The 13,283-nt window shown below is 61.4% G+C and overlaps 1 protein-coding gene across 19 annotated transcripts in view; it reads left to right on the top strand.

Annotated features, from left to right (window-relative positions):
- SHANK2 (SH3 and multiple ankyrin repeat domains 2) overlaps positions 1-13,283 on the top strand; it is a 497,685-nt gene that overhangs the window by 224,952 nt on the left and 259,450 nt on the right. For all 19 annotated transcript variants that reach the window (XM_023238944.2, XM_023238943.2, XM_023238942.2 and 16 more), the window contains one exon: positions 8,387-8,556. In XM_023238944.2, coding sequence (XP_023094712.2) covers positions 8,387-8,556 — 170 coding nt within the window. The remainder of the gene's footprint in view (positions 1-8,386; positions 8,557-13,283) is intronic.

The raw sequence follows: 13,283 nt of genomic DNA, 5'->3' as shown, positions 1-13,283 counted from the left end.
GAAGACTTTTGCCTCTGGGTCCAGACAGAGAGATCCAGTGCAGCCCGGGGCCAGCTGGTGGCATCTCTCTGAGCCTGAGCCGTCGGGCAGAATCCAGCGGGGCCTCCACAAAGTCTTGTACCCAACTTACTATCGTGTTCCAGAACCTGCCCGCGGGAAGCTGAGGCCATGTAGGCGCTTTTGGGGTTTCAGATCGATGAGATGGCAGGTGCCCGGCAGCCCCCCAGTGTGGGGGGCCTGGCCATCCAAGGGGGGTCCAGGTGTTGGGGCGGCAGGTGCCCGTAGCCCTCTGGGGGAAGGTGACATCAGCATTGCCAGTAAGTGCCCCCTGAGTGGCGCCTGCCTGCCTGTGAGCGCCCGGGAAGGAACGCCAGCCAGAGACAAGGGCCTCGAATCCCAGAGCAGGTCTGCTCACAGAATAGCCTTTGGATGGAGCCGCAGACTTGAGAAATGAGAGGCCCCGTCCCCTTCCTTGGAAGGTGGAAATGGGCTCTGGAAGGTTCTGGGGTGGCGGGAATCCATCTAGCCCTACACGCCGTTTCCAGGAGACAAAGTGCCCATCTTGTCAGGCTTATGGGTGTGAAGGGTCTAGCTTGGGTCTCTCTCCACATCTGCGATCCCTCTCCCTGCTTCCTGGGGGCATGGGGACCACAGCTCTGCTCCCCCAGAGGAACCGGGACCTGGCTTCCTCAGTGAGAACTCAGTGCAGCGGCTGCTCCCTTCCTGTGCCTGCCCTGACCCAGAAAGGGGGTGGGGGTGAGCTCCAGCCAGCTGGGGTGAGGGCAGGGCTGGGGTGCGGTCTGGGCGAGGTGGGCGCCGGGTGGCCCTCCTGCTGTCCCATTGCTGCCTGACCTAGTGTGCTAAGGGCGCGTCTGTCCGGGTTTGTGTCTGTCACCGGGCAGGCAGGTGGGGCCGGGCCAAGGGGACCCACCATAGGGGAGCAGGTACATCTTGGCTGCTGAGGAATCAGTGTCCAGGCATCTCACGGGCCACCCCTCCCCTGCCACTCTCTCCCCTTCTACGTTTGGGGACGTTCAGCCTTTGCCGCCTCCGTTGGTCACACAGATGTGTGAATTCCCAATCTCCTCTGTTCTGGGCGCTCACCGTGTGGAAGTGAATGCCGTGTCCCCACCCCAGAAGTGAGGGCAGGAGACACATAAGCCCCTGACCGAGCCGCCTCCCGCCAGGAGTCAGAGCTCATGCAAGTCAGGGCTCAGACCTCTGTGGGGGATGGGGGGTGCTCCATGGAGGAGGGGAGATCCCCAAGTGGGGAAAGAGGTGGGCGCCCCGGGCCCAGGGAGGGGTGAGGGGTCCAGTGTGACTGGAGCAGACAGCGGAAGGTGTCAGGAGGGGGGCACGTTCAGAGCGGCTCCCCATCCCTCGGGGGCTCCTGAGACTTCCTCTCCCCGCCGCCCTCTTCTGCTTGGAGCCAGGGGTGGCCTTGGGCTTGCAAACTGGCAGGAACCCAACCACAGCGGAGCGTGGGTTACCATGGAGGGTGTTGGAGCGGCTGGACGGAGCCCGTGTCCAGTGGTTGTCACGTCTCTAGAGTCCACCAAGTCCCGGCTCACAGGGGTGCCCAGCTAGTGTCACTGTGGCCAGTGGGATGGCACATCCCGATGACCATCCATCCCCAGATCCCTTCTCAGGACCCCACGTGGAGGCTGTGGGTCGTGGGGTGCCGTTACTGGAACAGTAGAGGCAGGGCAGAGCACAGAGCCCACGCCGGGGCCACCGTGCCCAGGGCAGTGAGCGCTGAGGATTCCCGTGCATCTTCCTGGCCCGGGGGCAGAGAGGTGACGGTGCTGATGGCACAGGGGGTGACGCAGGGTCTGAGATTCTCTACCGAAGACACGACGATCAGCGGACGGTAAGAACTTGGGACCTTTTGGGTTGGACATGCCTTACCCTCTTTGCCAAGCTGAAGCACTCTCCTTCTGCCCCCTCACCCTGGGTGAGCCAGGAACCTGGGGAAACCCCGATTTTAGCAGGTCCCCAGGTCTGCCAGGTCCCTGTTCACCCTGGACAGCTGGGACATGGCTCAGTTCACTCGTCCGTGTCACTCCACAGCCAGCCCCCCAATTTTCTGATACGGAGAATTCAGTGATTTGGCCCTTCTACCCAAACAAGTGCTTGGAATCGCATCCGGCTGTTCTTGGACGGAGCACAAGGGAAGTGCTGACAGTGTGGGGTGTGGAACTTCAGACCATCCTCACTGTGCAGGCGGGATGCAGGGGCCCCAGCCGGTCCCCCCATGCCTCCTTTCCCGGGAGGGGATGGCTCTCCCATCCCCAGGCCACGGAGGAGCTCTGCTCTGGCTTCTGCCGTGGGAAGCTGGAGCCTGGAGGACACAGTGCATAAACAGAGGACGTTGTGAGCATAAGACACCTTTCCCTGCAGGGGTGGTCATGGTCACCAGGGCTCATCACTGCGCAGAGCAGGGAGCCCTGGGCTGGGATCAAGGAGCAGGGATGTGAGGTCAGCTGTGTATCAGCGTCTAGGTCACTGTTTATGGAGACTCCATTTTCCATCTGCAACATGGGACTTAGGTTCAAATGAACGGGGAATGAGAAGATGCTTTAGCTCTTGTGGGAGATCCAACATCACTGCACTAGGCAATGCCTACACCATGCAACACTCTGGTCTTCGGGGACTAATTCCTCTTCTTAGACAAAGCCTTTCCAGGCATGGATTGATGGGCTAGGGAACTGACCGTCTGCAAACAGGCTCGGGAAACACCTCCCCAGATCGGAGCTGTGTTCACTCTGACTTCTCTGCCCAGTGACGCACACTCTGGTGCCAGCTGGAAGGAGGCAGCTGACACAGGTAACTTGTTACCCACTTACCAGTAGAAGCAGGGAGTGGTAATGGTGCTAATGTTCGCTTAGCACCTACAGGGACTGGTTCCTGTTGACTCCTTCTCCAGTCACTGTGGACCCTCCCCTCTTATCAGAGAGGGAAACAGGCTTCAAGAGGTTAAATCACTTGTCTAACGTCTGTAGTAAGAGGTCAGCTGGGCATCTGGCAGGGTCCCTTTTGAAATTTGGGTGGACGGGTAAATATGAAGTTCAGATAAGTGGTAAGATGGATAGGTGGGTGGACAGATGAATAGATGGATAAGTGGATAGATGGGTAGATGGATGGATGTGGGTGGATGGATGGATGGATGGATGGATGGATGGATGGATGGATAAGAGGGTACATGGTTGAATGGATGGATGGATGAATGTGGTGGGTGGATCATGGATGGATAGATGGGTGAGTGAATGGATGGGTAGATACATGGGTGGATGGATGGATAAGAGGGTAAATGGTTGAACGGATGGATGGGTGAATGGATGGATGGGTAGGTCGTGTCTAGGCAGGTAGATAGGAGAGTGGATGGGTTAGTGAACAGCTGGGTGGATGGAGGGGTAGATGGATAGATACCATCACCCCCGACACAGAGTCAAGCTAAAAATAGAAAATGACCACACAATCATGTATTATAGCTCTAGAAAGAGAACGTTATCAGCCCTGAGACAAGATCACGACCGTGTAACTCTGGTCTGTGACGGTGACCAAGCACGTGCAGTATGTGGGGGGTGCGTATGCGCGTGCGCACATGCATGGGGGAGGTGCTTTGCCAGGCTCTTAACTGCTCTCTCTTTCCTTACCTCGTTCCTCTCCTTCCTTTCTCTCATCGTCACGTTGGGGGACAGAAGCTGTGGTCAAGCCAAACCTCCCCAGTTTAAGTATCAACAGCACTTCCTTCCTCCCCTCCCCATCCCTTCTGTCCGTCCATCCATCCATCGCCCCCAGTCCCCCCCCCACGCATCTCTCCATCCATCCGTCCATCCACCCACCCACCTGTCCGTCCATCCTTTCCTTCGTTTACCCAACAGAGAGCGAGTAAGCCCCTAGGCTGTGCCAAGCCCCGTTGGGCCCTTGGGACAAAATCACGGACCAAACGGTCTTCGAGGAGCTTGTATTCGAGTGGGGGCGGGGAGGCGAAAGCCAACGAGGCAAAAGGGTACGCGAATCACACTTTAAAGTCCCTTCGTTCAAAACTCCCTCTTCTCCAGGAGCCCAGAGTGGGGCTCAGCTAAGGCTCTCTCGCCAAGACCCAGGACGACGACCTATCCTTGTCCCTCGAACCACTGGCTGCAGTGGACGTGCTGGCCCCCAGGCTTCTGCCGGGCGCAGGGGAGGGCGCTGACGTGCTGAGTCCACGGCGCTGCGAGGCTCAGGTGGTGAATACCGCGGGGCACTCTCCTCAGGCCCGGGTAGTAGGCCCACCACTCACCATCGTGACGTTTCGGCCCTGCGGCCACGATGTCACGGTTAACAGCAGCTCCGGCTCCCGGCCTACGAACGGTCTCGCTCCCCGACTGTCCTCTCAGAGTGGGCCATGAAGGCTGATGCTTTAACACCATGGGACGGGATCTGGAAGGACTCTGGTGCCTCAAAGTGCGTCAAGGTGGAGACGCGAACGTTTTCTGACATCGTACGGCGCGAGACCAGCTCGAAGACGAGGCAGGACGGTCGTGCCTTCCGACTGCGACAACGCTCCCGGCTTGGCCTGCGCCCGAACTCCCATCAGAACGTGTGACGATCCCAGCCGAACTTCCCGTCCACAGTCTGACCGCATGGCAAGCAGGCGTTTTAGTTACAAGGGGCGCTGAGGAGGCCTGTGCGGACGCCCGATCTGGGCGCGAGTGCAGCGGGGCGCCTTTTCCACGATGCCAGCTCGCGTCCATAGCCGGCGCGGGGGTTCGAGGCGCGGGCGCCTCCATCAGGGCGCAAACGCAGCGCGCCATGGTCCGGGCGGCAGGTGCGGGGGGCGTGCCCCGGCGTGGCCCCGCGGGCTGAGACCCGAGGCACAAAGTGTGAGAGTGGTGGCTAGCGGTCCCCTCTCGCAGCCAGACCCTCAGCTGAGGGCCTACTGCGTGCCGGGCACGGGGCTCACGGCAGGGAACAAGCCAGAGGTGGTCCCTGCCCTTCGAACCGGGGACTAAAGTAGCACGTGGATAAGTGAACGATCTGACCTGGAGGGGCACCGTCCGGTCCACGGGCAGCCGTGGCCACGAGCCACGGGCCGGAGCCCAGTTTGGACGAAGCGGTCCAGGAGCACAAGGGACCCGGGTGAGGCTGAAATCCGGAGAGAGTCGGGAAGAGCAGGAGGTGAGGGGGCCAGCTGGGAAGGAGCTGGTCACACAGGGAACGCCGGGTCAGGAGTCCGGCGTGGATGCCGAACGCACTGTGACGACGATGAAGTGTTCCAGGCGGGGACCCAGTGGCACCTCCCCCTTTCCGGAGGGGGTCCTAGGGACAGCCGCCCTCCTGCCGCACGGCAAGACAGCGCAGACCCGCCCAGAGGACACGGTGCTGGGGGAGGGGAGCCCGGAGGCCTCTCTGGGTCGGGGAGGGGGGCCCGTCAGAGACCCCGCCGGAGTCCCCTCTCGCACCCACCCTGGCTTGTGCCAAAGACGCGGACGCCGGGAGATGCCGTTCAGGGAGGCCAGGCACCGCGTAGTAACGTAGTAAGTGGACCCGGGGGGGCCTGGGAGCGCGTAGCCCAGAGGGATGTGAACAGACCAGGCACGCTTGACCGGACGTGGGGCTCACGGGGAACAGATGCCCCACCTGGGATCCCCCGGACCCCGCAGGAGATGTGGCGTCTCTCACTGGGTCCCAGTGAGAGGCCTCCAAATGCCGCCCAGGCAGGAACCCATCTGGGGAGGGAGGGGGCCGAGGGTGGGGGCCTGCGTCCTCGGAAGAATCCGGGACAGCTGGAGCGCGTCGACAAGGAGCACTGCCTGGGGCGCCCTCCTCAGGGCGGCCGGGGCCGAGAGCAGACCATGGCTGCGCTCAACGTGCGGTGACGGGGTCTGGAGCGGCCTCTTCTCCGTTACCCTCCTGCCGCCCCAGCCCTGGGTCCCACCCCTGCCATCCCTCAGTGCACACGGGGCAGGTGCGTCGAGGACACTTCAGCCACAGTTTACAGAGGTCTGGGGGCCCTGGTGTGTGGTCCTCTCCCCAAGCCCACCCCTCTCTACCTACCCCAAGCCTCTTCTGAACCCGTCTGGTGCAGGTGCGTGGCCCCAGGGGCCACACTCCCTATTGAAGCGGAATTGGGTCCCTTGATTTCCAGGACTCACCTTCTGCCCCAGAAGCCAGAGAGGAGACCCCCTCATGCCCCTACTCTCCTCTGAGCCCTTGGTCTCTTGGGCCAAGCCGCCCTGAGTCTGGCTGAGAGGAGGCGGACTGAACGAATTCTTTCATATGACTGCCAGGTGACCCTGGTTGTCCCTCCTCTCTGTGAGTCCTCTGCCTTGCCAAGCTGTTACCTTGGACCAAAATGTGGGGGGGGGGGAGGGGGGTGCCCACGACATGTCTTTTGCAGAAGTCACTCCTCTCAGGGCTCCTGGCATGCCTGGGGATAAATGACATCCGTCAGAAGGAACCTCTGGGTCTTTGAGAGGAACCCCAAGGTGGATTTTCTTGTGCAGACACATTGATCTGTAGCTGGCCAGGCAGTGAGAGGGTAACTGAGGAGGTGCTGTGAGCCCACTGGGCAGGGGCACCTGGTGGTACCCAAGTTCACAGGGGCACCTGCGCCCCCAGGAATCGGTGACCTCCATCTGTGGCTTGAACTTGGTCAACGAAGGCTCCGTGGGAGAAATCGCATCCCTGGGGACACACGGCCCCCCCAGCCCACGCTCAGTCACGACGGTGAATGAGTCGCGGGCCCAGGACGTAGTGCTGCCCTGCTCGGTGAACTTCCACGAGCACGAAGCAAAGCGTGTGCCATTTATCAGGGGTGCAGGTATGGGTGAGGACCGCGCAAAGAAACGTGGAGGGTTCACGTTAACCCCCCAGCGTGAGCGGTCCCGTCAGCTTCTGAAGTTCTCCTCGCAAGCCTGTTTCACGGCAGCCCCCCACCCCTGCCCGTGCGAACGTCCTCCTCGTAGGAAGCCCGAGGCCCCGTCCGCGGGCTCAGGGGCCACGGTATCCATAGTTGAGTGGGGCCCCACCGCTGGGGACGTGAACTTGTGACACGCGTCGGCCCCTCCTGAGACTCAGGTGTGGCTCCCCAGTTAGGAATCCCTGCCCAGCTTCGACCTTGTGTGTATGCTCTTCCTAAAGACCCCGTCCCAGGAAGACGGCTCAAGGACACCTCGCGTTGTCACCCATAAGAACGAGGGTGGGCGCGCTCTCTTTCCGCTGCCCAGAAGTGGCCGGCTTTGGCCACCCGTCACGGGGGTGCGGGGACGTCGTGACAGAAGCCCTTCAGCGTGTTTCTCTGTGAACGCGCCTCCCGCGCACGCACAGCCCCCCTGTTGGGGCGGCCGGGGTGTTTCTCACCATCCGGCCTGGACATCGACCTGGAAACGTACGCTCTTGGTGAAATAACGTACAGCACGAAAGGAGGGGCCCCCCTCTTGTGCGACATCTCGTGAGCAGGGCTTCCGGGAGCGGCCACGAGTGTCGTCCTGAGAGCTCTCACGGAAGGTGCTGGTGTTTCCGCACCAGGAGTGGCTGGTGCCCGCACGGCCGGAGAACCAGGGTCTGCCCCGATTTCTGCCTCGCTTTATTTGTATTTGTATTTTTTTTGTATTTTTCTTTTATTTGTATTTTTCTAAAAAATTGTGTGAAAGTGCACATCACCTACAGCTTGCGATCTCACCTGTGTTCGCACAGTTCCGCGGCTCTGAGCGCGTTCACGCTGTTGTACGGCCGTCCCCACGCTCCGTCTCCAGAACTGTCCGTCTTCCCAGGTGGAGGCTCCGTCCCCGTGAACACGGACCCCCAGCCCCTCCCCTGGCCACAGCACCCACCGTCTACGCTGTCCCCACGAGACACTGACCCCCAGCCCACCATCCTACTGAGGGATTTGATACTCCAGGCACCTGCTTTCCATGGAATCACGTCAGGGTCGCCTGCCTTTTCTGACTGGCTTCTTTCACTGAGTGTGACGTCCGCAAGGTCCGTCCATGGTGTAGCAGACAGGGGAACGTCCTTCCTTTCTGAGGCTGGGTGTTGGTCTGCTGTGTGGATGGGCCGCACTGTTTACCTGTTTGTACTTGCTGGGCACTCAGTCGTTTCCATCTTTCAGCGTTGTGAGCAGTGGCGCTGTGGACAGGGCGTGCAAACGTGTGTTTGGGGCCCTGCTTTCAGTTCTTGGGGGTTTGTTCCCAGGAGCGGAATTGCTGGAATTACCGTTCTCTTAACCACGAATGCTGCCCCCGGGACTTTTCACGTCTTCGCCTCATCTGGAACCGGGGGCTCCTATGTGACCGCTTGAGCGGCACGGTGTTTGTGACGAATGGATGGGCTGCGGGCCTGGAGTGTGACGTGTGCTGTCTCAGGCCGTGACCCTCTCCCTCTGGCCCCTCCCTCTCAGGCCGGCTTTCCCGCCTGGAGCCAACAAGGACACGCTGTCTGCCTTCGAGTACCCAGAGCCCAAGCGGAAGCTCTACAGCGCCGTGCCGGGGAGGCTCTTCGTCGTCGTCAAGCCATACCACCCCCAGGTCGACGGCGAGATCCCCCTTCACCGCGGCGACAGGGTCAAAGGTCAGTGTCCACCCTGCTGCTGGGGCTGGGTCAGGCCGGGGCCCCGTTGGCCTCAGTGGACCCCACGTTGGGGTGTAGGTGCCTGGGGGCACATACAGAGCCCTGGGAAGGCAGAACGGGGAACAGAGTGACGCTCGCCAGTCATTCTGGGGGGACATAGCTGTGGCATCCCTAGGGAGCAGCACACACACGTCTAGAATGAGATCCCATTGCAGAAAGTGCAGGGAGGAGGGCAGAGGTCCTTTCTACCTATAAAACCCCTGAGGGCCCCAGGAAGAAGCGGCGTGGAGGGGGGCACCTGGGGGGGCTCAGTCGGTTGAGCATCTGACTTCGGCTCAGGTCGTGATCTCACGGTCCGTGAGTTCGGGCCCCGCGGCGGGCTCTGTGCTGACGGCTCGGAGCCTGGAGCCTGCTTCGGATTCTGTGTCTCCTTCTGTCTCTGCCCCTTCCCTACTCATGATCTGTTTCTCTTTCAAAAATAAACATTAAACAAAATTTTAAAAAGCGGCATGGGAGGAGGACCTGTCACAGGTCATATTTGGACATGTCTTGTTGGGATTTGGGGTGTCTAGATAGACGGTCCAGCAGGAGCCACAGCCTGGGGCCGATGGTGTTCCTGGGAAGGAAGCCTGCCAGGTTGGAAGGAAGTATTCCCCAAGCAGAATCCTGGAAAATGTGGTCGAAGAGAATTGAAGGGCTCCATGAATGCCGGGCCAAGGGGTTAGACTTTGTGGCCGGGGTCCTAGGGAGCCAGCGATGGTTTCCGAACAGGGAGAGGAAGGCGGGTGTAATGAGGGCATGAGCAGGAGGTTGGCAGGAGCTGTAGTCTAGCCCTGTCATCTGAGGACAGGCCTTCAGAAGATGCGTGGCAGGTGACAGACAGTGTGCCCCTTAGAGGTCGGCCGGCCGGGGCCAAGTCCTGCCTGCCCCCCCAGGTCACAACCCAGCGCCCTCTTCTGTGCCCTGTGCTAATCCGGCTGACCTCAGCTGGCTTTTGCAAGTGTCTGGTGACAGGTGGAGCCCTCTTCTCTCACGGCCCTGCCTGGTCGTCCAGCTGCACGCAAACTTGGCCATCTGGTAGCCCGTACAAGTCCCCGGAGCGCCGTTCATTTTCTTTCCGGCACTTTCCTCACCTTAGATCACGTCTGTTGATCTTTTCCCAAAACTCTTTTCTCTGAAACGTTCCCTTCGCTGTCAAGGCCATCTCGTGAATTTTTTCGAATGTCGGAAATTGCACGTTTGAACTCCAGAGTTTCCGCGTGTATTGTTTCTTTTGTTTCCTTTCACGCAAGACCTCCCCTTGCCCTGTTGGGGTTTCTCGCTCCCCGAGAGCGTGTACTGTTGTAGGACACTGGAGTGGTCCAGTCGGCACACGGAAGTCCCAGTCTGTGAGTCCCCCGTCCGGGCCATCTCAGGCTGGCCTTGCTTGGTTTCCTCTCCTTGTGAGGACGGGCTTTGTCCTAGCAGGTCTTGGTGTGGTTGGTGACCTTCTGTTGCGTTGTGGACATCAGGCGGCTTAGTTGTGGGGATTCTGACTTCACTGAGTTTTCTTCTGTGTGGCTGGGTGGCCTGGGTGACAGGCCGGCTCAGATTTGGCGCCCCGCTGAGCTGCTCGACGCCCTGCACACAGCTCAGGGATGGGGCGGTCTTGTCTGCGGGCCCCTCTCGGGCTCCTTCCCTTGGGACTCGCAGGCTCCGGGCCGCGGAGCGGGGCTCTCTGGTCCAGCTTCCCTCCCGCAGGCCGGGCCCGTGTGCCTCCCCGCCCATTCGGGCACCTTCCCCTCCGAACCCGGGGTTTGCGGCCGCCTTCCCTAGTGGCCGGCGGGGCCTTGTCCATCACACCGGTAGGCGGAAGTCCCTGCACCGTCCCTGTCTGGGGCGGGATTCTTGTCAGCTCTCAAATTATAAACATTCCAGTCACAAACGTAGAGGTTCACACAAGCCGCAACTTTGAATCTTAGCCCCAGAACGCGTCGCGGGGTCAACTTTGTCCCCTAGGAGCGAGCGGATTCCCGCTGTCCCCGTGACAAGGACGCGGCTTCTGCAGACGGGCTGGCTGGTGGCTCTGCCGTGGCGATCACACGGGGCCCTGGACGGAAGGCGACAGAAGTGATTTTGCTGGGTGCCTGGGGTCCACACTGCCGCCTCGGCCGTGCCGCTCCCTCGCGGATCCCCTGCGCTGCGGCTGCGGGGGGGTGTCCTGGAGGTGCCCCAGGGACGCAGCCCTCCCCCTTCCCCCAGCCTGGTGGGGGCACCTCTGGGAACAGGCCCTCTTCTGAGAAAGCTGGGCAGGCCAGGCCCCCGGGACTTGCCCCGTCCAGGAGCCCTCGCCTGAATACCGTTGGGTGATACACGAATCCGGGGGGGCTGGCGGCCGGTGTGAAGACAGAGCACCGCCCCTATGGCCTGCTCTTACTGTGTCTGTGTGCACCCCACCCTACCTACCCCGTGGCCCCCAACACACCATCCGGGACTCCCTGGCCGGCCCAACTCTGAGGTCGGCTAAGCCCTTGGCCCAAGCCCCAGCCTTCCTTTGATTCCATGTGTTTCCATGGCGCTCTGCACGCCAGACCCACGCGGGCTTTAGCCCGGGCCGGCAGGTGACCACCGGCAGGTCGCTTCGTATCTGGGAGCTTTGCGTCTGTCTCCACGCGTCGGAGACGATAACAGAGTAGATGGAGGTGGAGACCCCCATCCCTGAGCGCCTACTGTTTACTCCGCACAGCACTGGGCACGTCCTGTGCGTTTCTGCACGTGAACCTCGTAGCAGCTGTAACTCCTGTAAAGACCTCCCAGTCTTCCCCCAGCTGGTCACCAGGGGCCCAGGACCCAGGTCTACTTGGTCTGGACTTGGAGCCACGCCGGTCCCACCCCTCCCCGCTGTGTCCACTCCGACCTCCAGCTCTGCTCGCCTGTACCCGTGTTCGTGCTCTCGACCCGGTCTTGGAGAGACGAGAGGCAGATTTACTGTGTCTCCTTGTACGCGGATGGGAAACAGAAGGGCAGACAGGGCACAGGGCTCGGGTCAGGGGAGTGGGGGCCGTGGGGGCAGCAGTGAGAGATGGAATCCGAGGAGACCCCAAGTCTGCAGCCGGATGAAGGGAGGCCGGGGAAGAGGAGGAGCCTCACAGCCCAGGGGCAGTGGGAAGGCGGCTCGGGGCAGAGGGGTGGACCCAAGCCGCTGAGGGGTCCCCCGCTGGGCAGGAGCCCTGTGGGCAGTGGTGTGAGGGGATCCGTCCGTCTCTGTGTTTCCAGGGGCCTCGCCCCAGACTGGGACCCAGCCTTCGCTGCAGGAGAGCAGGGTGTGTGGGGAGCCGGGCCCATCTCCCATGGAGAACAGAGATCAGTTCCCAGACTCGCGCCTCAAAGGGCGAATGCAAAGGACTTCTGTTCTGAAGGCAGCTGGGTGGGCCATGCAGGCCACTGACAGTTGCCCTGGAGCCCATTATGCTGGGCTTGGGCCCCCTTCCCTCCGGCTACACTGTGTGGCCTGGCCTTGTGAGCAGCCCCTGCATCCTGGCTGCCCGGCTGGCGGCTGGTGGGGTCCCGGCAGTAGGCGGGAAGGCCCCGGGGTCCTGTGGATACGCCCCCGGCTCCCTGACCGTCAGCCGTGGAGGGTGGATCTTACTATTCCCACTGGACCACGGAGCCCGTGCCCCTGGGAAAGCATCTTTTGCATACCTCTCCCTAAGTGTGGGTGCCCGGGAACAGCGGTGTGCCTGCTGTGATGCCCCTTGGGATACTATGTGAAGGAAAGCCTAGGATGGCCCAGGAAAGCCCAGGAAAGCCCAGGATGTAGCCCAGATGGCCTACAGCGACGTTCTAATCAGGGGGCTTGATGCAGAATGGGGCGCCCTGTCACTCAGGCTGTCCCAGCCCAGGGGCTCGCTCCCGGACACTCAGGTAGATCCTTCCTCGATGACCCGGGCAGGTGCATGGCAGAGGGGGGCGGGGACTCACTCAGTGACAGTCCCTCCCATCTAGAACGGCCCGGCTCATCTAGAACCGACAGTATTCTTTTCCAATGTACAAGGCAGGGCCGTGTGTCTCTGGAGGGGAGAGGCCCGCCCGGAATAGCAGCCAGGAAGTAGACAGCTAGACCAGAACCTTCTCCAACCGCCATGCTTCAGCTGTGGCCTCGGGAGCGCGTGGGCTTATAGAGGGCGAGTGGATACTCCATTCTCAGGGTGCAAAGTGTCTACTTTTCAGTGACTTGAATCAGCAGTTTATGGGTGCCCAGCCCAGCTCCCTGCTTGCTTACAAGGAACACCCTCTCCTACCTGGGGACAGGTGCACCCTGAGATGGTGGGCGGACACAGTCCCCGGGGCGCAAGCCCAGATGTGTGGCCGATGGTCCGGCCGACACGGTTGCGGGACTCGCTCGCAGCTCCTTAAGGGCAGAGGGCCGGCCGTGCGCAAGGCCTGAAACCCAGCAGACGCTCCAGATGGGACCCAGCGTCCCGCCTGCACCCTCCACCTGCCCCCTGCCAAGAGGACCACCCGCCAGTGCTCGCCCCCCCCCTCCTGCCTCCCCCCATGCACGCACCCTGCCGTTTCTCCGTCAGCCTCTGCCCCTTCCCGTGGGTCTCGGAATAAAAGGAACACACTCGGAAGCATGACGTGGTGTCTGTGAAACTGTGGCGTGTCTTCCCTGACTCTGTGGTGGGGAGTCTGGAGACGGATGGACAGGGAGCACGGGGTCATGAGCCTCTGCGTCGCACGCAGAG

The sequence above is a fragment of the Felis catus genome, chromosome D1, assembly GCF_018350175.1.
Source record: "Felis catus isolate Fca126 chromosome D1, F.catus_Fca126_mat1.0, whole genome shotgun sequence".
In the NCBI taxonomy this organism is placed as follows: Eukaryota; Metazoa; Chordata; class Mammalia; order Carnivora; family Felidae; genus Felis; species Felis catus.
This window is presented reverse-complemented; position numbering and strand designations above follow the sequence as displayed.